This window comes from Aulostomus chinensis, chromosome 24 (genome assembly GCF_037954235.1).
Source record: "Aulostomus chinensis isolate RoL2024-O1b breed Wild chromosome 24, RoL_Achi_v1.0, whole genome shotgun sequence".
Classification (NCBI taxonomy): domain Eukaryota; kingdom Metazoa; phylum Chordata; class Actinopteri; order Syngnathiformes; family Aulostomidae; genus Aulostomus; species Aulostomus chinensis.
Window position 1 is genome coordinate 17902501 of NC_141343.1, and position 26336 is coordinate 17928836.

A 26336-nucleotide genomic window follows, 5' to 3' on the forward strand; every position below is an offset into this window, starting at 1 on the left:
GTTCCCTTTCATCTCAGCTGCTACAGGTTTGAGGTAGCTACGCTCACACTTCCCATCCACTGTCATTCATTGTGCTAAGCTAACCGTCTACCTCTGGTGTTGATGGACAAAGACGTGTACAAGTGGGCGTAGTTCTTTGAAGTAAATGTATTAGGAATGCATTCATGTACCGGTATTTCAGTGACGACTTGTGCTGGAAATACGTTGAGGTCTTTCCTGTCATTTTAGGCAAATTGGGTTGCAGCAAGTTTGGCAGCAACGGCAGCAGGTCCAACACATGCAAGCGTTTGATAAAGAACATCTCAATGTCTCCTCACAGGTCGTGCTGACAGACGGAAGCCTGACCGCCACAGGTAGGACCCTAGAGACTTTATTGCAACTACACAATATTTAACGCTGTACAAAAATGTCGGAGGACTGTTGGCTACCCTGGAAACCTTTTTGGTCTCTTCATGAAGCTCCTCCTACCATTCATCTGTAGTCTAGTATTTGTCCTGAACATGTTGAAGATGTAATGTGACTTTTGCCAGGAATTTTGCTTGTATTAAGACCAGTTTTAGCAAATGCAAGCTAACTTTTGACAAGCGAGCTAACAGGCTACCTCTGGAGCATGTCATACAGATATTCCACAGGACTACTAGGCTCATTAGGGGGCGTCACTCTGTCTTCCTCTGTGTGGTGCATGAAGTTATGACCGATTGTAGAAATGAGATGCTATTTGGAGGGGAAAAAAACTAGTCTTGGGATTCTGTTGTTACCTTGTTAGCAGCTAAGCAAACAACATTCTGTGCTGTTTATTTACTCCTGTTTTTAGAAATGTTACAGTAGCTAGTAGGGACAGACTCGGACCTCAGTGACTTTTTGATATTTGCACTTATTCGTTTGATCCCACAGGTCACTCAAAGCCTCTGACGCATTGGCTGGTAGCGGCCTGTCACTAACATCCTTAATCACTGATGGTTAGTGAAGCTGGAATTTCTGACTTCCCAGTTGGAAAGTTCAGGTAATTTCAGTGTAGTGGGCTGGTCTGGCTTCCTGTCCACGGTTAAGTCAGGCTGATGGCATATTCTGACACCCGGTCAACAACAAGGTGACACTGGCATTACATATCAGCCTCCTACTCTCTAAATATGGCTGATCACTCGCCACTCTGACATCTGCAGGGAGCAGAAGTTTCCAGCTGTTCAGTGTCGCCACCTCCTCACGCTCTGATGTATCCCTAAAAGTATTTTGCTGGTTGGCATGGCAACCAGCTGGGGATGCAGCAGTGCGTGTAATAAGTTTATTTCCACTGAAAAATAGAAACTAGAGAAATAAGGTTCAGACGTGTCCCTTTGCCACATCTGGCTTGTCCAAGATACGTCACCCAGGCAGGAGAACTTTGAAATTCCAGGGAGACTTCTGGCTGTTAGCGTTAGCATTGTAGTCTGGCACACATCACCTTTGGTTACCATGTCAGCAGCAAAACCCCTGAGAGAATGTTGTGTCCCAAACTATGAGGGCAAGTGTGGAATTCTTACCACTGGCAATCACAAGATTTTAACTGGAGTGTGTGTGTGTGTGTGTGTGTGTGTGTGTGTGTGTGTGTGTGTGTGTGTGTGTGTGCGCGCGCGCGCGCATGGGCGCGCGGGGGGGGGGGGGTGGCAGTGTGTGCATGTGTGTGTGAGTGAGCTCTCTACCCCTGTGACCCTAGCCTTTCAGTAGGCTGCCCACACAGGGGAGGGTGCTCCCCAGTGGGTGAGAGCCAATCAAGGAGCTTCTATGTGGATATAATGACCTTTACTATCCCAATGAAAACTCATTATGACAATCCCAGTAGTGGTGGTCTCCATGGTTCATTTGGTCGAACCTGCAGGACCGTCTTTCAGAGAAAGCAAAGCTCAAAAGTAATGATAAAACCAAAGTTGAGTGACTTGTGTTTTCTCTCTCTCTCCAGCCAGGGTCCTCTCTCGTCCATCCGAGCTGCCATCAAGAGAAGTGAGCATCCTGTCTTTTCTCTCAGCAGTGGTCTCTGGGCGTCTGTTGGACAGACACTCATGTCTTCTGTCCCTGTGTGTCTTCCAGCTTCCGCCAGGTCTACATCTCTGTCTGAGACAACACGAGACCGAGAGAGAGACCAAGACAGGCGGTAAGACATGTCGTCCTCAGTCACTAGCTCTTGTAGATGACCTAGCATTAGCTGGTTATTGGGTCAAGTACATCACTTAGTTGTTTATATAAGAGACTTCTTTTGCTTTTATTTCCATAATTTTGTCAGGCGCCCAGAGATCACTATCTTATCATCTGAGCCACTAGCCTCCACTTCCTGGTTCCCTGGGGCTTCTCAGGGTTTCCTGCCACCACCTCCTCCCACTGCACAGATCTGGGGACCTTTGATCCCTCCAACTGTCCAGGTAAGCGTTATTTATCGTTCCACCCACATTCTGAGAAGACCTGCCCTGCTCTGCCAGTACTTGTTGCATTCCAGACGTCTTTTGATTGGATGCACTTCCTCCTGTTGGGTGGACAGGCATCTGTCAGGAGCGTTGCTGTCGGGAGCGTTGCCGTCGGGAGCGTTGCCGTCGGGAGCGTTGCCGTCGGGAGCGTTGCTGTGAGCAGCGCCAGTAACGATCACTGAAAGTGTAAACAGCCTGAGCTAGGTTACTAAAGATCCGCCAGTAGCAGGTCCTGAACTACAGTCACAGGCAGCAGGAATGTCACAGGTTTGTCAAGGAACTGTGTACGCTGTGAGCCATGATGGAGTGCTAGCTAAAAGTTAGCTGGCAATGTGCTCCTCAACCCCTGCATCAAAATATCCAATAACCAGACATACATGGGAGGCAAGCAGTCTTGGAATAAAGATCTTCTTCAGTGATTTTTAAATCTTCACTGTGTCTCAGCCGCCGCCCTCCTATGAGGAGGTGATTAGGGAGAAGACTCAGGAGCAGGTTCTCCATCCATCGTCCTCAGTGTCTACGACTACCATCGCCACCCAGACAGAGGCAGAATCCTCTGCAGACCCTCAGAAGGCACCAGGTCAGAAGAAGACCATCATTTCAATGCTTGTGTTTGTCTTGTTGTAAGTCTTGTGTGTGTTTGTGTTCAGTGAGGCCCATCCAGCCACCAAGACCCCGCCTCTCCCACCCCTCAACGCCCTCTGACATCTCTGGTGACGGCAGGATACCAAACTTGCAGTGCTGCATCCTCCTCACTGAAATTTGTTCACCCTTGGCCTGTGGAACTCAGACAGACCAATGGGAGCAGTCTTTTGGTGCCAGTGAAGTGGCAACGACCACCTCCTCCCATGCTGTGCCTGAGCGGCCCAGGCCACGCCCCCGTTCCAGGCTCAGTTTGCAGGCAGTGAGCTCTGAGGTCAAAGTTCAGACTCTTGTGAAACTGCGTGAGGACGGTTTAGCTACACTAGCCGCCCATGAAGGGAGTGACACCACCAAGCAGGAAGTGAGTCCAGGGAAGTACCTTCAGGAGCTGCTGGAGGCCTTCAGCTCGGATGCCTGGGGCGCTCCTGACCACCGCAGCGAAAGCGGCAGTGAGCAGGACAGCGAGGACATGGCGGCCCTGCCAGCAAAGACACAGACCTTTGAGCAGCAGCAGGAGAATGAAGGGGGCGCTGGAGACGCCGACCCTGGCAAACCTGAGCCCCGCCCACGTCCTCGTCTCCAGGGGCAACCAGCCAAGCTGACTCCTCCCACAATTGCTCCAAAACCCAAAAGCTTCTCGCATGCCCCAAAACCTTCAAGCAAGGGATTGTGGGAAGATGGTGGTGTAACTAATGCAGTGCTTCCTTCACACGTAAACTCTCAGCCTCCTGCAACTGAGGCAGTACTGGCACCCCAACCCCAGAAAACCCTTGAAAAACCCTCCATGAAACCGAAACCTCCCTGTGTCATAAAGGCCCTCCCCACTAGCACTCCTGTCCCCGCCCCCAGACCCCCCCCACCAAAACGTACACCATCTCTTAGTGACGCCAAACCTCCCCCCAGACCTCCAGTGGCCCCTAGGGAGAGAGCACCACAGCAGGAGAAGGCATCTGCAGCTGGGTGTGCCATCCAAACACTCCCCCCTCGAAACTCCACGGATGTCAACTCTCAGGCAAATAATGACAGGCAGGAGAATGCCGTCCAAGCTGGTGGGTGTTACCATGACGTCAAGTGTCCTCCAACTCCCGCAGGTAACTGCAGTATCCTTGCAGCTGTGTAACTTTTCATCTTCTTTTGTTGCTTTCTCATTGTCAGGAAGTGTCCGTCCAGACACCCCTCTCACACCAGCGGTGCTGACATCATCACGCCGAGCCAGCGGTGTGTGCATGTGTGCATAAGTGTTGCATGTCAGAAACTTGTTCAACATAAAGTCAGTTATGATGTCATCATAGAGCAAAACATTGTGAAAGAAAAGTCTGCAGCTGTGAGAGCAGAGAAGCTCCACTATTGTTGTCGTCTGATTGGTCGACTGTTGCACCTTTTGTGTGGTCTCAGACCTGAAACCATGCGACAGACAGCCGTGATTTGAGCCCAGCCTGGGGATTCTGGCAAGGCACACTGAAGTTGCGTTTCCTTATGTTTGTATTTGACCACCTTCAGCTCCCAGTTTGGCCCCACCACCACGTCAAGAACCAAGCCCAGCCCAAGCCAAACCTCCCGGGCCAGCTCCAGCGGCGAGGAAAAGCCCGCTGACGAAAGCTGATGAGATCCTGAGGTCATCGGACTCTCCTCTTCCTCCATGGTAATGACCAGACATAGATGAAAAGTGATGTCACCTCTTGATGGTGACAACTATCCTTTTCTCTCCAGGCCTTCCCGAAGCAAGCTCTCTCCCTTTCGCCCTCCACCAGTCAAATCTATTCCAGGGCGCCCGCCTCCTCCCACCATCAACTCCTCACTCGGCCACAGCCCTCCCACCATTTCCAGCCAATCCCCACCTCTGCTGACTGCCTCATCATCGCAGCCCTCTGAAACAGCCAATCATAATCAGGGTCAAAGGGCAACAAAGAAAGGACCACCTCTACCCCCCCGCCCCAATCCTGGACACCCTCTCTATTGCACTGTAAGTCACACCCCCCCCGACCCCCATACAAGAAGTCAATAATGATGCTGAAGTGCCTCCATTCTTCCAGAAACAGGAAGTCCTGATCGTCCTGGATGACCCGGTGCCTTCGGAGCAGCCACCAGGTGGGGGGAGGAGCCAAACCCCTGTCACTGCTCTCATTAAACCATCATGTTGCCTCCTGGACCTGGACGCCCAACCACAGCACGACCACGACTACCAATCAAAACCAGCCTTAGAGGGTGTCGACCTGTCAGAGTCGCAGGTAGTTTATGATGATGTGACTTAAATGTGGGCGTTCATCTGACATGTTTCATGTTGCATGTTGCATGTCCACATGGAACAAACCAGCTGACTAAACTGTAGGCCTGTCTGAAGGACAGGAAACATGGAGGACCATCATTTCCTTTATTAAACTCTGATAAACTGAAGTTCTTGTGCTGGGCCCAAACACCTGAGGACCAGCTGATCTGATGAGACAGGTACCCTGGATGGCACCACCCTGGCCCCCAGCACCACCGTAGGAACCTAGGAGTTCTCTTTGACCAGGACCCTTTAACTCCCACATTCAACAAACCTCCAGGACGCCTTCTTCCATCGACGTAACATCGCTAAGATCAGACACATCCTGGCTCAAGAAGACGCAGAAAAACTAGTCCCTGCTTTTGTCACTTCCAGGCTAGATTACTGCACCTCCCTCCTACCAGGCTGGACTAATAAGTCCCTAAAGACTCTCCAGCTGGTCCAGAACGCTGCTGCCCCCCTGACTAGAACTGGTAGCAGAGACCAGGTCTCTCCTGGACTGCTTCTCTGCATGGCTCCCTGTCAGATTCAGAACAGAATTTAAAATCTCCTTCTACCATCAAAGTCCTCAACAGTCAGGCTCCTTCATCCCTGACAGAGCTCCTAGTCCCCTATGATCCAGCTAGAACCCTTCACTCCCAGGATGCAGGGTTCCTGCTGGTTCCTAGAGTTCTAACAGTAGAATGGAGCCAGAGCCTTCAGCTATGAAGCTCCCCTCCTGTGGAACCGTCCCCCAGTTTCATCGAAGGAGTGAGGTGCTGGACCTGCTCCACTTGGAATGTGTCAGGAGAGAACTTTTGTTGGGATTTGTTGCCTCACAAATAGAACTGACTTGACTTGTTCTTGTCAACACTGACTTGATTGTTTGTCTTTAGTCCATCCTGCCCAGGCAGCCTCCAGAACAGAAGGAACAGCCCGACCCGCCTCCTGCCAGGTCAGATAGCCACACCTGAAAGTCACCTGTTTTCCTATTTTGCCATTCTATATGTGTGTGTGTGTGTGCGTGTGTGCGTGCGTGTGCATGCGTACAGCGGCCCTCGCTGTGTTGCCCTGTTCGACTATGAGGGTGAAGAGGACGACGAGCTCACCTTCTCCCAGGGTGATGTCATCGCGCTCCTGGAGCTCATTGGGGAAGAGTGGGGGCGGGGCCAGATTCACGGGCGGTTCGGCATGTTCCCTCTGAGCTTCACTGAGGTGGTGGAGCTCCTGCCACAGCCAGCATTATCGTTCCCTGGGGAAGGAGCCGAGACCACGTCCCCTGAGGACGCAGTGCCAGAAGGTACCTGCTTGCTCCTGCTGTGTGCTGATGAAAGAGCGTGCAGTTTCTCCGTGTTTCTCATGACAGATGTCGGGTTTTCAGCTGTGTGGCTAAAAGCCTGTAGGTGTGAGCTGGGGAATGTCCTTCAGAGAGACCTGCTATGTCCACCATGCCGCTGTCATGCGCCGCCTCCTCCTGTGCTAACTGATCTGAGCTGAATGTAATTTTGCCGCTCTCCTGTTTTTCCTCAGCAACTCGGATGTCCTGTCAAGACCGGGACCCTGAGGCGAGTCTTCACTGTCAGACTAACACCGCTGACAGCAGTGATGTCATGTTCTCAGCATCATTTGCATTTCAAATATTTGTCAATTATCTTGTAAAGAATGTGATGGACGTGTGTGTCTGTGTGTGCGTAGGTGGCCGAGTGGGCTGTGGCTCTGTTCGAGTTCCCTGGTCAGACCTCCGAGGATTTGTCCTTCCACAAGGGGGCACTGATTCGAGTGACTGAGCATGTGGACTCAGAGTGGAGGCGGGGCCAACTGGAGGGGAGGGAGGGGCTTTTCCCCGTTGCTTTCACACACACCTGCCAAGGTACCACGCACACTCAAACAACTCACCAAAACCTTCAGATACAAAATTCTACAATATAAAAATCTGACTTTGATTTCCTAAAACATTTGAAAAGTCCAGATTAATCGGCAGTTGGAGTGAAATTTCCCTTTCATGTTCTTGTAGACATGGTGTGATACCATTTTCCCTTCCTGCAGCTGATTCTGATACCAGAACCTGGAGTTTCTGCACATACCGAGTCCTGACCTGATACCAGCAGTAAAATTGGTGGATATTCTAATGTAGTGTTTTAGGGCTGTAAACTAAAATCATTCATGGTCCAATTACCTGGAGACCTGAAGCCGCTGAGCTTTTATTTCTTTCTAGTCCCACGGGCAGTCCCACCTGAGACAGAACCCAATCTCGGAATCCATACCTGCTAATCAGCGACTGATCAAACTGATGGTGCAGCCCCGTCTCTCTGATCACAGGTTGCTGTGCTGTTGCTGTTGTTTCTGGGGCTGCAGTGCAGCAGCGCCTTCAGTGAATGCGAGCCCCTCCTGAGGCTCTGTGTGGGATCATTCACGGTTAGAAAGCAGCTTCCGCCGATGCTGCTGCAGCTCCTTTATCTCCTCGAACTCCTTCGTGTTCGTCAGCATGACGCGTCTTGAATCGCTCGACGATCGCCGATGTGGAACCTCCCTAGGTTGCCGCTGCCCTCCAAACTAAAGCCGTGGCCACTGAGCATGTTGCTGTTTTGCTGCTGGGACTCTCATGGAAAACTTCGCTCAACGTGTGACTGGGTTGCTCTTAAACAGCGCTGAGTTGCTGCTGGCAACATCTGGTTTCACGGCAGTGAAGAGAAAGCCGTGATCTCCAGTAGTGCACACTAGCATAAAAGCTAATGCTAGCTGCTGCTTCCTCACTGCCCCAGACAGTCGTTGTAAACACCGGTTCCTGTCTGGGTTTGGAGGCTGGCCATAAAGCCTTCTTTTCACTTTGTGATGCTAAGTGGAGCTAGCAGAGCTAACAGGGTCCTGTTTTTTCTGGTAACAAAGAGGGATCTGATTGGCGTAGACCCACGTACTCGCTGATACTGATACCGAACACTATACTCGCCCCTCCCGCCCCCCAACTCTCTGCCCTGGACTACTCTCAGGTGGAACATCCCTCTTATTAATGCACATCACACCAGTTTAGGAAGAGGAATGGGGACTCTGTCAAATCAACGGGTCATGACAGCCACCCTCCTGGTTTCAATGCTCCACCGTAGAGAACCCGCGCACCTCATAGAAGAACGTGGGTCACATGTGGGTTGGCAGGGGCCTGAGGAATTACATACATTTAAAGACCCCCCCCCATATTCTTATTTTTGTTATCTCATCATTAGCAATATTTAATATTATTATTATTGATATTCTCACTGTTATTATTGCAAAAAATGTAATTTGCATTATGACGTTCCTGGTTTGTTTTTTTTGCTTCTACTATATGTGTGTGTATGTATGTGTGTATATATATATATATATATATATATATATACACACACACATATATACACTGTGTGTATATATGTATATACACACATATATACACTGTGTGTATATATGTATATACACACACACACACACACATATACAATGTGTATATGTTACCAGACTGGTACTGGAGGTGTTCTCTGGGCTGGTTTGGCTCCCTGCTCCTGCGGCGGAGCCAGGACTGCTAACGTTAGGTGTGCTGCAAGTCCAGCGAACAGCAGTCAGATCCAGCAGCAAAGCCACCTGACATCTGGACCTCTGCCCACCACGACAGAGCCGCTGCAGCTAACTGCTGCGAACTGCTGCTAACTGCAGCTAGCAGCAGTTCGCAGCAGTTAGCAGCAGTTAGCTGCCACTTCAGCTTTGAGGAGGGTTACAAAGATCGTAGGATTGCTAACTGAACTTGTCGACACTTCCTCAGTTATTTGAGGAAGTTTGTGACTAGAACAACAGAACTTATACTTCCCGTTTTGCAGCTCAGCCGGTCCTGGGCCAGCACTCGGGGCATCTGGGCGTGGCCAGAGCTCTGTTTGACTTCACTGCAGAGAGGGAGGACGAGCTCACGCTGAAGGTGAGTGGCGTGACAGTGTTGGCCTGCTGAGGATGTTGATTCTTGTCTCGTGCGGCACATTTACTGTTGTCCTCCTCCTCCAGGTGGGTGACATCATAACGCAGGTGCAGGCAGTGAATGAGCAGTGGATTTTGGGAGTTGTAGGCAAGAAGCATGGGATGGTTCCTCGAAACTACATCTCCCTTCTTTAATGAAGAAATCGACTAATTTGAGATGGTAAACATTTCTGAAACTGTTCTGTTGTCATGGCAACTGAATGGACCAGTACTGCATTCATGACTTTCGAGACTGACAGTCCTGAGCTCTGGTCTTCAGAACTTGAAGCGTAGGCAGTCTAAATGGCGGCGAGCAGGCGGCAGGACGTCTGAGAGCGACCGACCACCTCCACAAGTTTTCTTCTTTGAGTCATTTGATTTTTGGTAAAAGCTCCAGTGTGCAGTTAGACACACACTCATTCTTGTCCAGGTGAAACCAGATTGGTGTCGGAACGCGGTTCCCCAGTCTTCCAGATCCACATCCGACTCCACCAGCGTGTGCATGCACAACCAAACTCATTCCGTCCACAAAGCATTTGAGCACCTCAAACCTCAATGGTGCGTTCCAGCTTTGTTTTGTAGGGTAGCAAGAACTTCAGTGTAGCATTGTTAGCTTCCCGCAAAAAAACCTATGCTTTTACAAAAAACTCAGGCAGGAAAGACAACTGTTTTCCACTGAAGCCCAGTTGGAAATGTAGGGTTTTTAGCTCCATGGTGGCTGCAGAGTAACAGACTATGAGTTGGACAGACGAGGTGACACGTTTGTATAAATGGAGAGATTGACGGCTGTTTGAAAGTGGAGAGGAATTGTAGTAGCAGGTGCCGACTGGCAGTCGTAGCCTTGAGGGTCAGGACGACCCAGAAACTGTTCTGATGTGGAACTTTGAGCTGAGTTTGGTGTGTTGTAATGGTTCAACTGGACGCAAGCCTCAGCTGGAGTCACAGCTGTACATCTGGGCTGTGGGGACTGTTGAGTCCGTCATGAAAGTTACTGTCAGGCTTGTGTTACTCAACTCTGGAGGTTCCTGTAGTTACTTCTTTTTTAACATTGCACATCTTTTATACACTAAAATTTTGGCACCTGAGCTTTCAATTGAACTGAACAGTCACCACTCGCAAACTCTGTTATGGTCCATCCTCCCCAGAGGACAGGACGCTAGAGCCTGTCCTCTGGGGGCTGAGAGCTTGGCGCCGTGACTGGCAGTGGGCGGGACTGGGTAGTTCAGCATCAGGAGCTCTGCTGTGGGAAGTTTGACTCAATCATGCTGTCACTTCAGTGTGAAATCCCTTTCCTCATGTCTTGATGTCACTCTGGCACAGTCAGAATCCACATTTCAGAAGTGCTCGTTGTCATGGGGACAGGTGAAGAGTGCTGGCGGGAAGCATCCACTCAGAATGGAAGTTGGTTTCCTGAAGTCGAGAAGTGGAAGTCTTTGTCTGAACTTGTTGTTTTCTGTTGTTGGTTTTGTGTTCTGAATAAAACATCCGGTCGTTCTTGTTCTCACAGTCACTCATTTGATCCAACAACATTATACTGACATGCAGAGACAAAGCAGAGACGTTCCTGAGTCCTGCCCTCAACATGCTGGTGTGGTGATGAGACTTCTGAGTTCCAACGAAGAGACTTCTGAGTTCCTGCTCGGCTGTCCGTTCCACGTGGTGGTGTATTTACATTTCAAAATGACATCTGCATGGGAAAATTCTTTTAAATGTGGATTTTAGGACTGTGTCTGTCTGTCGGTTATGAAGCGATCGGTGCGATTCCAGCTTGTTAAACATGAAATGATCCAAGTTTGCAGTTTGGCGGGAAATGGTAGCGGGCGCCATCAAGGTGAATCATGAGGGAGGAAATCCTGGACAAGCTTTTTCACCTGACTAACTGAGGCGTCTACATGTCTTTGCAAGTGATGTTTCATGTGTTTTTAATCCAAATTAAAGTGTCGTCCCTGAATCAACCTTTCACATCTCTTATTTTGTGTCCTGGAGAACAACAAAGTGTACTACTACAGAGGAGTCCATGTTTTATTCATGTTGTCCTACTTGTCTTTCCTACATTTGATGTACCACAAGGGCAAGTGATGGAGAGACGAAAAAGTTGACCTGCTCCTTGCAAGTGACCTCTTCACCTGTGTGGGGATGGAACATGTATGATTATGGAGCCTGAATTGAGCCGTAACTTTCCTTGATATTCGCATTTCCAGTGTTTAGCACCCACCAGACACCTTGATGTGCACGACCCCTCCGCCCTATTTGACAGAGGCTCTACTGCACGCCGTTCGAGGTGATTGTCATGTTAGCTGATGCTAAGGTAGTGAACTCACACTGCCAACAAGTCTGTCAGCATTCATTGTAGTCATGTTGAACCCAACATGGTTTATACCTACTCTATAGCAGTAACCCTACATAAAAGCTGGCGAAACCAGCGTTTGTAAAGTAGCGACCTTTATCTGTTGCTCTGAACCTTGTGGCCAACTGGTGGCTCATTTGTCGTATGAAGTGCTCAGCACTTGAATTTTACCACGAAACAACTCCTGAGTGGGATTAAAGGAGGTTACAAAAAAGAACATTTACACCGTAACCATGACGAGAGACACCTTGCATAAAAGTAAAATGTAAGAAGCAAATATACGACCAATGAACATCTGAGTCACGGACTTCGCAAATCACTTCCTCCATGGTAAAAAAGGAAACAGCAGGCCACTGCGGTCGTTTTATTTTCACAGCTGAATGTTGTCTTTTCTGAATACAGAACAGGTCTTCCTGTCGGCGCTGCACGTGGATGCCTACACACACACTTCATACCAACTCACGTCACAGAAACACTACAGCGCCCCCTTGGACACTGCTGCGCCATCACGGACACGCTTCCCCCGAACAGAAACTCTTACATTCACGTTGAGTGACGCTACCAGAAGACTTGCAGTGGCGTGAAAAGCTTTGTTCTATTATTAGCTGCCAGGATCAGAGGTTTATTTTTACATGTTGTTCCAGAACCTGGATTGTCTTCAAAATACACTTAAGAAGGTTTGTGATGAGACTCCTTTTAGAAAAACAGCCCAGTTTGGGTCAAATCTTAATTGATCTACCTCACAAATGGAATCTGAAATGAGTGCTGATGTGGAATGATCTCACACACACACACACCTACAGTAGAAACAGCCACGCCTCAAAAAACAAGTCTTATATTTACTTCCCAATTCAGATTCCTAAGACAGGCAAGGTTACCATGGTAACTGTAATGTAGCAGCATAAACTAGCCGACAGTGGTGTGGCTGCTACACAAACAGCACCAACTCAAGGCTCCGCCCTTTTGGTTCTAAGTAAACAGAGAGGAATTAAGACGACTGACCTGACAGTAGGCAGAGACGACCAGAGCCACCGTTGCCGCTCCTCAGACCTTCCCGTTTCCACTGGCAGTGGCATTCCTAGGCTAGTCACTAGCATTCCTGTGCTAGTCAACAGAATGCAAAAGCTAATCGATCGAATTCCTGGGTTTGTCTTTAGTATTGGCGGGTCACAATTCCAGACTAGTCTGCTAATGCTAGTGATTAGCCTAGTGATACTTGTGACTAGTCTGGTAATGCTAGTAATTAGCCTAGTGATACTTGTGACTAGTCTGGTAATGCTAGTAATTAGCCTAGAGATACTAGTGACTAGTCTGGGAATGCTAGAGATTAGCCTAGTGATACTAGTGACTAGTCTGGGAATGCTTGAGATTAGCCTAGTGATACTAGTGACTTGTCTGGTAATGCTAGTAATTAGCCTAGTGATAGTAGTGACTAGTCTGGGAATGCTAGAGATTAGCCTAGTGATACTTGTGACTAGTCTGGTAATGCTAGTAATTAGCCGAGTGATACTTGTGACTAGTCTGGTAATGCTAGTAATTAGCCTAGAGATACTAGTGACTAGTCTGGGAATGCTAGAGATTAGCCTAGTGATACTAGTGACTAGTCTGGGAATGCTTGAGATTAGCCTAGTGATACTAGTGACTTGTCTGGTAATGCTAGTAATTAGCCTAGTGATAGTAGTGACTAGTCTGGGAATGCTAGAGATTAGCCTAGTGATAGTAGTGACTAGTCTGGGAATGCTAGAGATTAGCCTAGTGATACTAGTGACTAGTCTGGGAATGCTAGAGATTAGCCTAGTAATACTAGTGACTAGTCAGGTAATGCTAGTGATTAGCCTAGAGATACTAGTGACTAGTCTGGGAATGCTAGAGATTAGCCTAGTAATACTAGTGACTAGTCTGGTAATGCTAGTGATTAGCCTAGTAATACTAGTGACTAGTCAGGTAATGCTAGTGATTAGCCTAGAGATACTAGTGACTAGTCTGGGAATGCTAGAGATTAGCCTAGTGATACTAGTGACTAGTCTGGGAATGCTAGAGATAAGCCTAGTGATACTAATGACTAGTCTGGGAATGCTAGAGATTAGCCTAGTGATACTAGTGACTAGTCTGGGAATGCTAGAGATTAGCCGAGTGATACTAGTGACTAGTCTGGGAATGCTAGAGATTAGCCTAGTGATACTAATGACTAGTCTGGGAATGCTAGAGATTAGCCTAGTGATACTAGTGACTAGTCTGGGAATGCTAGAGATTAGCCGAGTGATACTAGTGACTAGTCTGGGAATGCTAGAGATTAGCCTAGTGATACTAGTGACTAGTCTGGGAATGCTAGAGATAGGCCTAGTGATAGTAGTGACTAGTCTGGGAATGCTAGAGATTAGCCTAGTGATACTAGTGACTAGTCTGGGAATGCTAGAGATTAGCCTAGTGATACTAGTGACTAGTCTGGGAATGCTAGAGATTAGCCTAGTGATACTAGTGACTAGTCTGGGAATGCGAGAGATTAGCCTAGTGATAGTAGTGACTAGTCTGGGAATGCTAGAGATAGGCCTAGTGATAGTAGTGACTAGTCTGGGAATGCTAGAGATTAGCCGAGTGATACTAGTGACTAGTCTGGGAATGCTAGAGATTAGCCTAGTGATACTAGTGACTAGTCTGGGAATGCTAGAGATAGGCCTAGTGATAGTAGTGACTAGTCTGGGAATGCTAGAGATTAGCCTAGTGATACTAGTGACTAGTCTGGGAATGCTAGAGATTAGCCTAGTGATACTAGTGACTAGTCTGGGAATGCTAGAGATTAGCCTAGTGATACTAGTGACTAGTCTGGGAATGCTAGAGATAGGCCTAGTGATAGTAGTGACTAGTCTGGGAATGCTAGAGATTAGCCTAGTGATACTAGTGACTAGTCTGGGAATGCTAGAGATTAGCCTAGTGATACTAGTGACTAGTCTGGGAATGCTAGAGATTAGCCTAGTGATACTAGTGACTAGTCTGGGAATGCGAGAGATAGGCCTGAGGATGCTCATGATTCTTAATTGAAACCTAAAGCTCTACAATGCTCTGGCACTGCTCACCATAAAAACGCAAACATGCTAAGGTTTAAGGTCACAACTCTGCATCAGGTCATTTATTCCAACAATGACTCTTCAAGTTGTTTATGAAGTGCCCCCCCTTCATTTATGCATAAACACATTATTGAAGGTGATTCAAAGTGGACATCTTACACACACACGCACACACGCACACACACACACACACACACACACACACACACACACACCAACCTCAGAGAACAACCAGCTACATGAACACTTATGATGGATGTGTAGATGGAATCACCTGACGGTGTAAGAGAAGAGATGTAGTAAGGTTCTTTGTTGCTAACAACGCTCCAGGAAGCACCTGAACTCTCACAGTTGGTCAGCACCTTTCTAACCTAACTAACCCTAAGGGTTTCCTATCAGCTCAGACGTTCTGTATTTTTACTGAAAACACTGTCAGGTGCTGTTGTGTCGTGTGTACGATCTTTGCTATTTTACTGCTACTGTTTTCCTACATAATGACGGACATTGACAGATTATATTACAACATTTACAGTGGACTTCATCCTCTGTAAACGGCAGGCAGGAGGAAAGCCAGGGAGCCAATATTTGGAATGGAACGTGACCCGAGGGAAGGTCTTTCAACGCGTCCCAGAGATGAACAAAGGTCTGGAAGTCAATTACACATACAGTTCAAAGCCAGGTGGGTGGGTAAGGGGTAGGCTTTGGTCATGTGACACGTGGGCTCATTGTTTTAAGTTTTCACTTTTCAGAAATGGCTTGTTCTGAAAAATCTGGGTTCAAAAGGCAATATCAAGTTTTATCCTCACACATTACAAACTAGCAATTTGCTGTGGTCTTCGTACAGCCGGACAACCTTGCTTACAACGCGTGTCATCTGTGACGTTAAGAAACATTGATTTGTAAATCATTAAAACGAGGAGGGAACAGCACAACATCCCAGTTAAAAAGGTAAAGACAGACAATTTGCCAAAGATTAGCGTAGCCTGGACCACAATTAGCCTAGTGTACTTCAGGAATAGCCTAGCCTAGCGCACTGGTGTCTCTCACAGTTCACACAAATATGAATTAGTGGTTATTAAGGAATGATGCAATGTGGCAGTTTTAGAAGGAGGCCAGTAGCAAACTGAAGACAGCAGCTCTTCCCGAAGTCACTTTGCCATGAAGAATATCCTTTACAGGTTGTTTTTTGCTTGAGATGTTGTCATGCTGTGCTAAGTTAGCTAGGAATTAACAACAGCTAGTTTGCTTAAAGAAACCTCACACACAGGTACAGTTGTGAGGTTGGATGGTCACCAAATGTTATTATCTGAAAATGTACCAACATGTGTTGGGAAAATTATTTTTTCATGGATTCCTGTTTCTCTGCTGCTTGGTCCGCCATCTTTGTTTAGCTTGCGTCTCAGATATGTGGTTAAACATTACACAGGAAATAATGGTTCAATCAGTCCTCGCCGCCAGGGTCGACACCCTTTGACTTCAATATGAGGTTGCCTGGCAATGAGCTGACATACTGTATGTGAATACTGTGCTGCTGGATATGATGACATCACAAATGGTCATTTCTACATTTTTACTGATCTTTTAGACCTTAAGAAGTGTCAGCAGGGTACCTCTTTTTTCAGAAAGTAAATATTCATCCATCCCTCCTTGTTCCCCCTCTTCTCCTGTTCAGGGTGGTGGGGGTGGAGCCTATCCCAGCAGCCTTCCCCCTGGACAGGTCACCAGTCCATGGCAGGGCCAACACATAGAGACAGACAACCATTGGCTCTCCCAGCCACGCCTACGGTCAATTTAGAGTCTGGATTAACCTGGTCCCCTCTTGATGTCTTTGGACTGTGGAGGACGCTGGAGTACCAGAGAGAACCCAGCAGGAACAGGGAGAACATGGAGACTCACACAGAAAGACCCCGTGCTGCAGCCGGGGCTCCACCCACAACCTTCTTGCTGGGGGGCCACAGGGAGGACCACTGCTCCACCAGGCTGAAAAGCAAGTATACTTGCTTTCATCTTGCTTTTTTTACAATGAGTCCAGAAAATGACCACCAGGGGTCATCAGATCAGGATCAATGGAGGACAGGGAGATCCAGGATAATAGAAGGAGTTCCTCAGCTGCGTTATCAGGCACGGCACTACTTCTCCTGGGACTGGTGGGTGCAGGTCAGAGAACTGAACTTTGTCCTTCAGCCACCAGAAGGAGAGCCAGAGGTTGAAGGCAGGAAGTTTGGGATGTTTCCCAGAAGTAGTGGAAGACATTCTGGTGGCCTAACGGCAGGAACGCATGTGGACAGGAACCCTGTCCAAGAGCAAACGATTGGATCTCTACTAAAGTGTTTGGACAGAGTTGGAATACTAAGACCAGTGGTGAGGTCCACATCAAGGGAATTGTCCTGGCCAGGAGACACTGGGGGATGACAGATGTCCTAGAACACCTTAGGGTGTTCAGTGTGGACATGGTCCACCTCACTGACGCCACTGGGGATTGCTGAATCCGGTTGTGTTCAAGACCAAGGGCCATGACTGAAGTGGATACGCTCTGAACCACAAATGAAGGAACTACTTGAAAGTCAAGTAGTTGTGGACCATCACTGAAGGAACATGTTCAGTTTCAAGTAGGTGAGAGTGGACAGGAACGGTCTGGTTTCCTGGATGGGTTCAACCAGGAATGAGGGAACTAGTTTGGTGTTAAGTCAAAGGATGTGGAACCTTGTGGGCCATCATTGGGGACTGTATTCTGGGCCAGATTGAAGGGGGCCCTAACACTTGGATTTCCAGGAGAACATATCTTCAAAACCAGTTGTGATTGAACTTGTGTGGTCTTCTGGACAAAAACTCCAGTAGTTTCCAATTTGAAGACACAGAAACAAATTCTAGACCAACTATTTGGGACATCCTGGGTCCCCTGAGGATGAAGGGTTGAAGACTTCAATTTGAGGAAAGGGGGTGCAGTCTAGACCAGGGGGGATGGAACTTGTTTGGTTTCTAGTACAGGGGATTCCTGCTGAGGTTCTGGTGGGTCTCCACTGCTCTGGTCTTCAGTGTTGGAGTCAGTGGGAGGAGCTTCATCCTGCAGGAAGACACGTCAATACCAAGTTCAACTAGTTGAGTTTAAAGTTGTAATTTGAGAAGCAGAACCAGCTATGAAGTATTGGTAAACTAACGTGCTGATTTATCGACCCAACTAGACTAACTAGAACTAACATAGACCCGTTCCAAAGCAGTGTGTGTCCTCACCGTCACCCAGGGGTGCGACAGGACCTCCTCGGCCGTGAAACGAGCATCGACGTTCACCTGCAGCATCTGACTAATCAGCATCTGAAGAGCAAGTCATGTGACAAGAGAGGAGTTAGAGCCAAGGGGCGAGTGACAAGAAGACCGGCTCCATCAAACCAGGTAGCAGGGTGTTGGTGGTGGTGGTGGTTCTAATCTCTCTCTCCTCCTATAATGTCGCATTACATCCATCCGCAAAAATCACGCCATTTTGACTACAGCGTCCTGCGGCCCTTCACTGACCGCCATTTTGCATCATTCCAGTGAGTCAATTCAGAATTCTCAGGGCGTCAAGGATGGTGAATTCTATGTGTATTCCTTATTTATTAATTACTCATCTGGTTTTTGCAAATAGTTTTATTCGTAAATGATGACAGCATGAAGGTGTCAGTTTCACCTTGGCCGGGAGACTGATGGCATCCCAGTCCGGAGACGGAAACTCCAGCTTCCCTCGGAGGATTTGGTCGAACAGCTCCTCCTGGACGTTGTTCTCACTGAGACAAAATGTCAAAACGAAACTGAAGTAGACATGAATCAGCTGAAAATATGAAGCTGTGACTTTAAATGACACCGACCTCCTGAACGGTGGGAATCCACACAGCAGGATATAGGCGATGACGCCCGCTGCCCAAATGTCCACCTTCAGACCGTATCTGCACAGACACACCAGGTCAGAGTCTCCAAACGTCTCATCCCGCCTACTTCAGCCCCCGAGCTGACACTCTACTCACCCAGTCTCGGCGATGATCTCTGGCGCCACGTACGTTGGCGTCCCGCACACAGTGTAGAGAGGTCCCTCCACCACTGTTGCCAAGCCGAAGTCACCCAGCTTCAGAGACTTGGTCCCGTCCGGGTACTCACAAACCTGCAGCACACACACATTACTGACATCTAGATGTAAGGCATCAGAGGCGCCTGAAAAGAAATTTGGATTTGTGGAAACAGCTTCTATCTTGAGGCCACAAATTAATTAAACAGAGACAACAAGTCTGTGGTCACTGGGCAGAAGAACCTCTACGAGGACAGAGTTCTTCAACCTTCTGACATCATTTCTTTCATCTCACAGAAACTTTACATTAGTAGAGAAATGTGGACATTTTTCTGGTATTTCTCAAGTCCAAGAGTGTTCACAAAAACGGATCAAATTACTTTCTAAAAATAAAAAATGTAAATAAAAACATAAATGAAATATCTCATACTTACTACATTTAGCAGATTCTATTTCTTTTTTTCTCCAAATATAATTCAAATAAGAAAACAAACTTTTTCCCCCAGTGATCGATGATCTGTGATTCTAAACACGTAGCCCACAGTTTGGTCGTATTCGTCCAAGACGACGTGATAGAAGGCAGGTGTGATGACTCGGAGCTCACGTGACTGACAGTGACCCACCAGCAGGTTCTCAGGCTTGATGTCCCGGTGGACGATCTTCATCCGGTGCAGGTATTTGATGGCTCCGGCCAGGTTGAAGATCATGGCGCTGGCATCGTGCTCACTGTACTTGGTGGAGGACGTGATGGCATCGAACAGGTCGCCGCCCTGAGGAGCACAGACACAGGAAGGATTGAAGACGCTGGTGGGCTGCAAGCAGAGGAAGAGAAGGAGCAGGAGGAGAGAGCACCTTGACCAGCTCCATCACCAGGAAGAGCTGTGATGGCGTCTCATCCACCTCGATCAGCTGGATGATGCTGGGATGACGCACACGCCGCAGCACCGCCACCTCGTTCTCGATCAGGTGCTCCTGTCACACACCAAACATCAGCATGCTGTCATGTGACCCGCCCTCTTACTGTTATTACTGCCTGCTGTAGACGGCGTTACCTTCCCGCAGCAGCGAGCCTTGTCGATGACCTTCAAAGCAAACTCCTGTCCACTTGACCTGACGACCAGCAGAACAGATGCTCAGAACACGGGAACGTGAGAACAAGCACTCTGGAGCACCTGCCAGGCTGAAGAGTCACCATGGCCTCAGGTGTCCAGCACAGCCCAGGGGACAGAACTAGTCCCCACAACAGCTTCATTCGTGGCCGTGAGACAGAAGGCGGCCTGACATGCTGAGCAACCGCTCACAGAGGAGCATGATGGGGAAAAAAGGGTTTTGTAGTCTTTACCTCTCAACGCACTCCTTCACCACTGCAAAGTTTCCATCTCCGATCACCTTACCGACCTTGTACTTCTCATTGATGAGGGACGAAGAGACCGAGAGATTCCCGTTCACTGTGAGGGAAAGAGGAGGTGACCGCACCTTGAAGCTGCTTAGCAAATATATGTGTCAAGGTCAGCTTGCTAACTTGTCCGAGCTGGCTAACGTTAGCTAAGTCTTGCTAGCTGCCTAACACTGGATAACTCTTCTCAGCTGACTAACAAAAGCCAATTCTTGCTAGCTGGCTAACATTAGCTCACCCTTGCTAGCTGGCTGGTGAGCTGAGGCCTGAACAAACACAAACATCTTCAACTAAACTCACGTCCATTGGTGAGCCTCTCTAAAAATCAGACGACATGAACACAAACCTTCAGCTGCATCAGTGGCATCTGGCTGCTCGGCCTCGCCATTCACGTCAGCTGATGATGCCCGGCGAGGAGAAATCTGGAGACAACATGAACAGAGTTTTCACCCTTAAATGTTGAGTGAGTTTGTATTAATATAATCAATCACCCATTGCACTGACCTTCAGGCTGCGACGCGTCCCAGGGCTAGTGGGGGAGGGGCTTGATCTGAACGACTTGCCAGCTGACACCTCAGTGGCTGCAGACAAGAACAGGGCTGTTTTTAATGGGTCAGGATTCTGGCTCAGTTTCTCAGCTCTAAATGACTGACTGCTGCTTCACACCTGACAAGGGGGACTTGGTCCGGGACACTTTGGGAGGAGTCTTGGAGGAGAAGCTGGTGCCACTGGAGCTCTTGGGAGTCTTCTGAGAGGTGAAACGAGATGCCTTGGCTCGGCACTCTGTGGAGAGACGGACGGGAAGCCACGCCCATTATCATTCAGTAGAACGACATTTTATATATTGCATATTGACGGCATCTCACCGTTAACGAAGGCTGGCGTCTTGCTGCAATGAGTCAGCACAAAGTCATCCTGAGCATAGCGGAACTTCTCTGGCCCGCATGCCATGAACACATCATCATCACCAAAGAAGTCCTGCAGACACGTCAACTGCACACACACACACACACAAAATGACACTGCAGCAGAGTGTGTGTGTGTGTGTGTGTGTGTGTGTGTGTGTGTGTTCTTGTACTTGCTGCAGAGTGAGGACATTTTAGCAGGTCCTCACATCTTCAAGTTGAGATTGTTAGGTTCGCGTCAGGGGCTAGGGAATGCAAAGGTGTGTGTGTGGTTAGGGTTAGGGTTGTGTGTGTGTGTGTGGTTAGGGTTAGGGTTGTGTGTGTGGGGGGGGTTAGGGTTAGGGTTGTGTTAGGGTTTAGGGTTAGGGTTGTGTTAGGGTTTAGGGTTAGGGTTGTGTGTGTGGGGGGGTTAGGGTTAGGGTTGTGTTAGGGTTTAGGGTTAGGGTTGTGTTAGGGTTTAGGGTTAGGGTTGTGTGTGGGGGGGGTTAGGGTTAGGGTTGTGTTAGGGTTTAGGGTTAGGGTTGTGTGTGTGTGTGGACAGGTTAGGGTTAGGGTTGTGTTAGGGTTGTGTGTGTGTGTGTGGTTAGGGTTAGGGTTGTGTGTGTGTGTGTGGTTAGGGTTAGGGTTGTGTGTGTGGTTAGGGTTAGGGTTGTGTGTGTGGGGGGGGTTAGGGTTGTGTGTGTGTGGGGGGTTAGGGTTAGGGTTGTGTGTGTGGTTAGGGTTAGGGTTAGGGTTGTGTGTGTGGTTAGGGTTAGGGTTGTGTGTGTGGTTAGGGTTAGGGTTGTGTTAGGGTTAGGGTTGTGTGTGTGTGTGGTTAGGGTTAGGGTTGTGTGTGTGTGTGGTTAGGGTTGTGTGTGTGTGTGTGGTTAGGGTTAGGGTTGTGTGTGTGTGTGTGTGGTTAGGGTTGTGTGTGTGTGTGTGTGGTTAGGGTTAGGGTTGTGTGTGTGGTTAGGGTTAGGGTTATGTGTGTGTGTGTGTGGTTAGGGTTAGGGTTGTGTGTGTGGTTAGGGTTAGGGTTGTGTGTGTGTGTGTGGTTAGGGTTAGGGTTGTGTGTGTGTGTGTGTATGGTTAGGGTTAGGGTTGTGTGTGTGGTTAGGGTTAGGGTTGTGTGTGTGTGTGGTTAGGGTTAGGGTTGTGTGTGTGTTTTGGTTAGGGTTTTGTGTGTGGTTAGGTTTAGAGTTTTGTGTGTGGTTAGGGTTAGGGTTGTGTGTGTGGTTAGGGTTAGGGTTGTGTGTGTGGTTAGGGTTTTGTGTGTGGTTAGGGTTAGGGTTGTGTGTGTGTGTGTGGTTAGGGTTAGGGTTGTGTGTGTGGTTAGGGTTGTGTGTGGTTAGGGTTAGGGTTGTGTGTGTGGTTAGGGTTGTGTGTGGTTAGGGTTAGGGTTGTGTGTGTGGTTAGGGTTAGGGTTGTGTGTGTGGTTAGGGTTGTGTGTGGTTAGGGTTAGGGTTGTGTGTGTGGTTAGGGTTGTGTGTGGTTAGGGTTAGGGTTGTGTGTGTGCTGGGGCAACATCATGAAGCTAACGGATGCCTGTCTGGTCTATAAAATACTCCAAGGTCTGGCCCCACCACCCCTCTGATTTTTCTTCCTCACACCAGCAGATTAACCAGACCTGTTGTTGCCGTTCCTTTAAGGAAGAGCACTTTTAGCCAGTCAGCCTTCTCAGTTTGAGCTGCAAAGACCTGGAACAACATTTTCACTCACATTCGTACCATGGGAACACTCAGGTCCTTGAAACACTCTCTCAAAACATGGTGAAGAAACAAGTACGCATGTGAACACAACAGCCCCCAATCCTAAGTGTGGCCGTCTGCCTGCTTGTGTTGGACCTCCATTTCTGGATGTGCCAATGCGTGTACACCTCTGGTAACGCGTGTGCTAGTGCCTCTGTTAATGTGTATACCTGGAAATGCATGTGCTACCGTGTGTTGACGTGTGCGCTGTGCTGTCTTACATATCTGATGCTTGTTTTCGTCTGCGTGGAGGCCATGTGTGCATGTTTGCACATGTCAGCTAACGTGTGGTTCATGTGTTTGTGAGCTAACCTTGTTCTCACATATTGTACTGCATGATGGGTTTTTTTAATTTCGTTTTTTACTGTAACTTAATTAATAACTAACTGACTGCATGCATTTGTGCTTTCTAATTGTTGTCCTTGCTGTGGCCTTTTCAACACCAGGCCCAGGGCCTCCAGTTGGACGTTAGCTTGGCTGACCCTGACACATTTACGGGATGTTTCTTAATTTGTGCTGTCCCTGACAAATAAACACCTGGAACCTGTTTATGCAACTGTTCCACAATTGCAGTGCATTTTTTCTTTAATTTTGAAAAATAAAAAGAAAGATGATTAAGGCATCGAGGCCTTTAATTGCTCAGGTTCATTAATAGGGGTGTGGTCGACGCAGGTCGCACTCTCAGAGCTCCTCCCTTCTGCTCCTTTAATTTCCATCCGCAGAACAGAACTCTCATCCGAAGGCTTTTATTTTGAAGGCAGCATGGGCATACATAGCTCTTATTTTCTAGAGGTTGCTGAGGCAACAGCTGAGCTACACTTTGTTTTGCGTGTGTATGTGAGTGCTTGTATATGTGTGCATGTGTGTGTGTGCACGCGCTATCGAGGATGGGGGGGCTGAGTGATTGCCATGAGATCAATTATGACACTAATCAAGACAATTATTACTGTTCGTATGGTTATTATTGATAATAATTTTTAGTCAGACTGGAACTTCCCTTTGGTGCAGATCGAAATCTAGAAGAGATGCAGGATTAAGCGACTGCTGGCTGTTCACGTTAGCAGCGAGCTAACAGAAAATAGCGCTAACCCTCTGATGCTCCACCCACTGAGCATGCTCAGCGTTCATCCTTCTGGCTTCAATATATCTATAAAAGCAGAGATGCGGACGTGGCAGCAAGCGTACGAAGAGTCACCTGTTTGCCATCTAGCGTGTAGAGGCGCTTCACAGCACCTGAGTCCAGCTTGATCGCCTCAGTGATGTCGGCCAGGACCTGATCAAAGGAGTGGGCCGTCTTCTTGTTCAGCAGGACCCTCACCGCCTTACGAGGCTTCACGCCACTGCGAATCACCGTCACCAGCTTGGGCTTGATGAAGTCTTTAGTCTCTCTGCCGTCTCGCCCCTCTGGACGCTCTTTAGCGGTGGCAGCTACACTTGGCGACACCCCAGAGGCAGCGGCGGAGGGCCGGCTAGAGCTGGCAGCACCGGTGCCAGAGCTGGCGCCAGGTTTCCAGCTGGGGATGGAGATCTTGGTGTAGTCCACCTTCCGGTACGGCTCGCTTGAGGCACAGACGTAGCACTCACCTGGCACAGAGGGAGAAGAAGGAGTCATCCTGTCTGTCACTGGCCGAGCGGTGTCCTGTTGCTAACACCTATTAGCAGACATCTTCATTATTGAGGGGAAGTGATGTCACTGCTCCGTTGCCACAGTAATGACAGAAAAAAAAGAATTTTTAAACGTATACATCTACATCAGGAGAGGGAGAAAAAGAAGTAATTAGGCTGGACGATAACACGGGTACTCGCTCACTCAGCAGGAAACACACAAACCAAAGGAGACATGTTTGCATTTCTGAGTCACAGGAAGTGATCATTGATTGACCAATAGCAGCTGACATGTTCAGTGGTTGTCTCTTCCACTGTGACGTTACCTAGTAACACAATCTGATGACACCATTCCGTTCTCTGTTGTACTACAGAAGTACATACTTGTGTGTTTGCAGTATCAGCCAGGACCTGAGAGCAGGGTTACAAAGCAGTTGGTGGATGAGTTCAGTCACTTACAGCTCGTTAGTGACTGACTCCCGTCTACTCAGCCACGGGTCGTCAGCGATACAGAACACCCACTGATTAGTAGTACAAGCTGTGGTACTACAATTAATCACGGTACTCGTAGAAGTAGTAGTAGTAGGAGTAGTAGTAGTAAGCGAGCCTACCCTCCACCAGCTCGTCCATGCTGCTGATCTTCTTGCTGCCGTCGATGGTGTAGATGGCGCGGACGCCCTGGGGCAGGTGCAGGTTATCGGCCAGCGAGCGCGTCAGCTCCATCAGCAGTGCGTCGTAGGAGCGGAAGCGGTCGCTGGAGACGGCATACACCAGACCCTTGAAGTAGCGGTCCCCGTTGCGGTAGAAGCGCACCTTCTTGGCGCGTTTTTCAGAGGTGAGCGCCTGCAGGGTGCGGGTCCGGTAGTAGCTGCAGTTGGCACTGTGGGCGGGGCTAGGGACCAGGCTGCTGCCCCGGGAGCTGGGCCCCGACCCCCCACCACCGCCAGCACTGCTGGTGGAGCCATCTCTCTTGGGGCGGGCGGAGCGCCCACGACGAACCTTGTCACGTTCGTCAAAGTGCTCCAGCTCGATGGTCTTACTCAGCGACATGTTGAATGAAAGTCCAGGAACAGGAAGTCCCCCCTATGTACGACTCATCTTCCTACAGCAGCGGTCCTGGTTCAGAGAGAGGAACCTGCAAGTGCCAACAGCTAGCAGCCAGTGCTTGTGGTCCTCAGTGATGGAGCAGCCTTGTAGAGCCCTCCAGTATGGTTCTAGTCCCAACAGTGGTTCTACAATCTACAGCCCTGCTGTGATCAAGGATCAGTCCACCTTGACCATGTGGAGATGGTCCAACCCCAGCAGGGGGTCCAACAGAACTCACCAACAGGACCTCCCTGATGACCACAGAGGTCGCTCCAAGTCCACAGGCCTGGGTTCTGCTCCAGAAGGACCACCTCCACACGAGGAACCTTCCTGGTGATGTTCAGGACGCAGACTCAGGTTCTCTGCTTCACACTAGAACTTTGCTTGTAATACTCTAGTAATAATAGTGTAGTAGTAGTACTCAGGGAGGTAGTACTCTGCTGTGTCTGGCTTGATAGTATTTATACCGTATTGACTACTTCACTATTTGACCACTTTCTCGTTGCTTTAAATTCCGTTAAATCTGAGTCCCCGTGACGCCTTTTACACCTAAGTCACCTGCAGAAGCTAACCGGGTCTGGATCCGGTTCGAAACCAGCTCGTGTTGGTAAAACCGGCGACTCACTTCATCCTTCCATCCGCCCAGACGCGCGGGAGGGAGGCACCGACCAATAATGCCGTGAAACCGGTTTGTTGCTACGGAGGCTTTTCCTCTCCCCACCCGCTGCGTTCCTGGATTTTCCTGTAAATCCTAATGTTGCAGAGTGACGTAACGTTTAAGGGGGAGCCGGTCCGAGCCGGACCGGTCCACTGGGCCGGGATGCGCTGATGCAGCGGCAGCAGGATGACCGGGATGCACCGAGGGAGGCGGCAGA

General features: G+C 48.8%; 2 protein-coding genes across 5 annotated transcripts in view; one reads left to right on the forward strand and one right to left on the reverse strand.

Annotated features, from left to right (window-relative positions):
* Positions 1–11243, forward strand: part of LOC147239068 (uncharacterized) — a 15312-nt gene extending 4069 nt beyond the window's left edge. The window contains exons 2-18 of one of the 4 annotated variants that reach the window (XM_086197926.1): positions 320–353; positions 1937–1977; positions 2065–2128; positions 2258–2393; positions 2880–3015; positions 3086–4126; positions 4233–4295; positions 4578–4719; positions 4788–5040; positions 5111–5305; positions 6219–6277; positions 6375–6622; positions 6853–6887; positions 7018–7192; positions 9165–9259; positions 9343–9475; positions 10802–11243. In XM_086197926.1, the coding sequence (XP_086054052.1) occupies positions 320–353; positions 1937–1977; positions 2065–2128; positions 2258–2393; positions 2880–3015; positions 3086–4126; positions 4233–4295; positions 4578–4719; positions 4788–5040; positions 5111–5305; positions 6219–6277; positions 6375–6622; positions 6853–6887; positions 7018–7192; positions 9165–9259; positions 9343–9450 (2825 nt within the window). In that variant the 3' untranslated portion in view covers positions 9451–9475; positions 10802–11243. Of the gene's footprint in view, positions 1–319; positions 354–1936; positions 1978–2064; positions 2129–2257; positions 2394–2879; positions 3016–3085; positions 4169–4232; positions 4296–4577; positions 4720–4787; positions 5041–5110; positions 5306–6218; positions 6278–6374; positions 6623–6703; positions 6833–6852; positions 6888–7017; positions 7193–9164; positions 9260–9342 lie in introns of those variants that run through there. The other 3 variants (XM_086197925.1, XM_086197927.1, XM_086197928.1) reach the window with 3 other exon arrangements.
* Positions 11244–14172: 2929 nt separating this feature from the next.
* LOC147239069 (serine/threonine-protein kinase DCLK2-like) lies at positions 14173–26336 on the reverse strand. The gene is made up of 15 exons (XM_086197929.1): positions 24987–26336; positions 23966–24354; positions 21005–21131; positions 20805–20921; positions 20643–20719; positions 20485–20560; positions 20085–20190; positions 19795–19852; positions 19595–19714; positions 19366–19512; positions 18705–18838; positions 18549–18626; positions 18371–18467; positions 17938–18018; positions 14173–17770 (listed from the first exon to the last, which is right to left on the reverse strand). The coding sequence occupies exons 1-15, from the start codon at positions 25423–25425 to the stop codon at positions 17654–17656; spliced, it is 2163 nt and encodes a 720-aa protein (XP_086054055.1). The 5' UTR covers positions 25426–26336; the 3' UTR covers positions 14173–17653.

Bases quoted from the DNA above. Each gene is read 5' to 3' on its own strand.
- LOC147239069 (XM_086197929.1), bottom strand. From the start codon at position 25,425: ATGTCGCTGAGTAAGACCATCGAGCTGGAGCACTTTGACGAACGTGAC. The intron at 20,191-20,484 runs GTTTGTGTTCAT...TTTCCCTCACAG, and splicing joins TGCCACTGATGCAGCTGAAG to TGAACGGGAATCTCTCGGTC. The intron at 19,853-20,084 runs GTAAAGACTACA...GCTGGTCGTCAG, and splicing joins GTGAAGGAGTGCGTTGAGAG to GTCAAGTGGACAGGAGTTTG.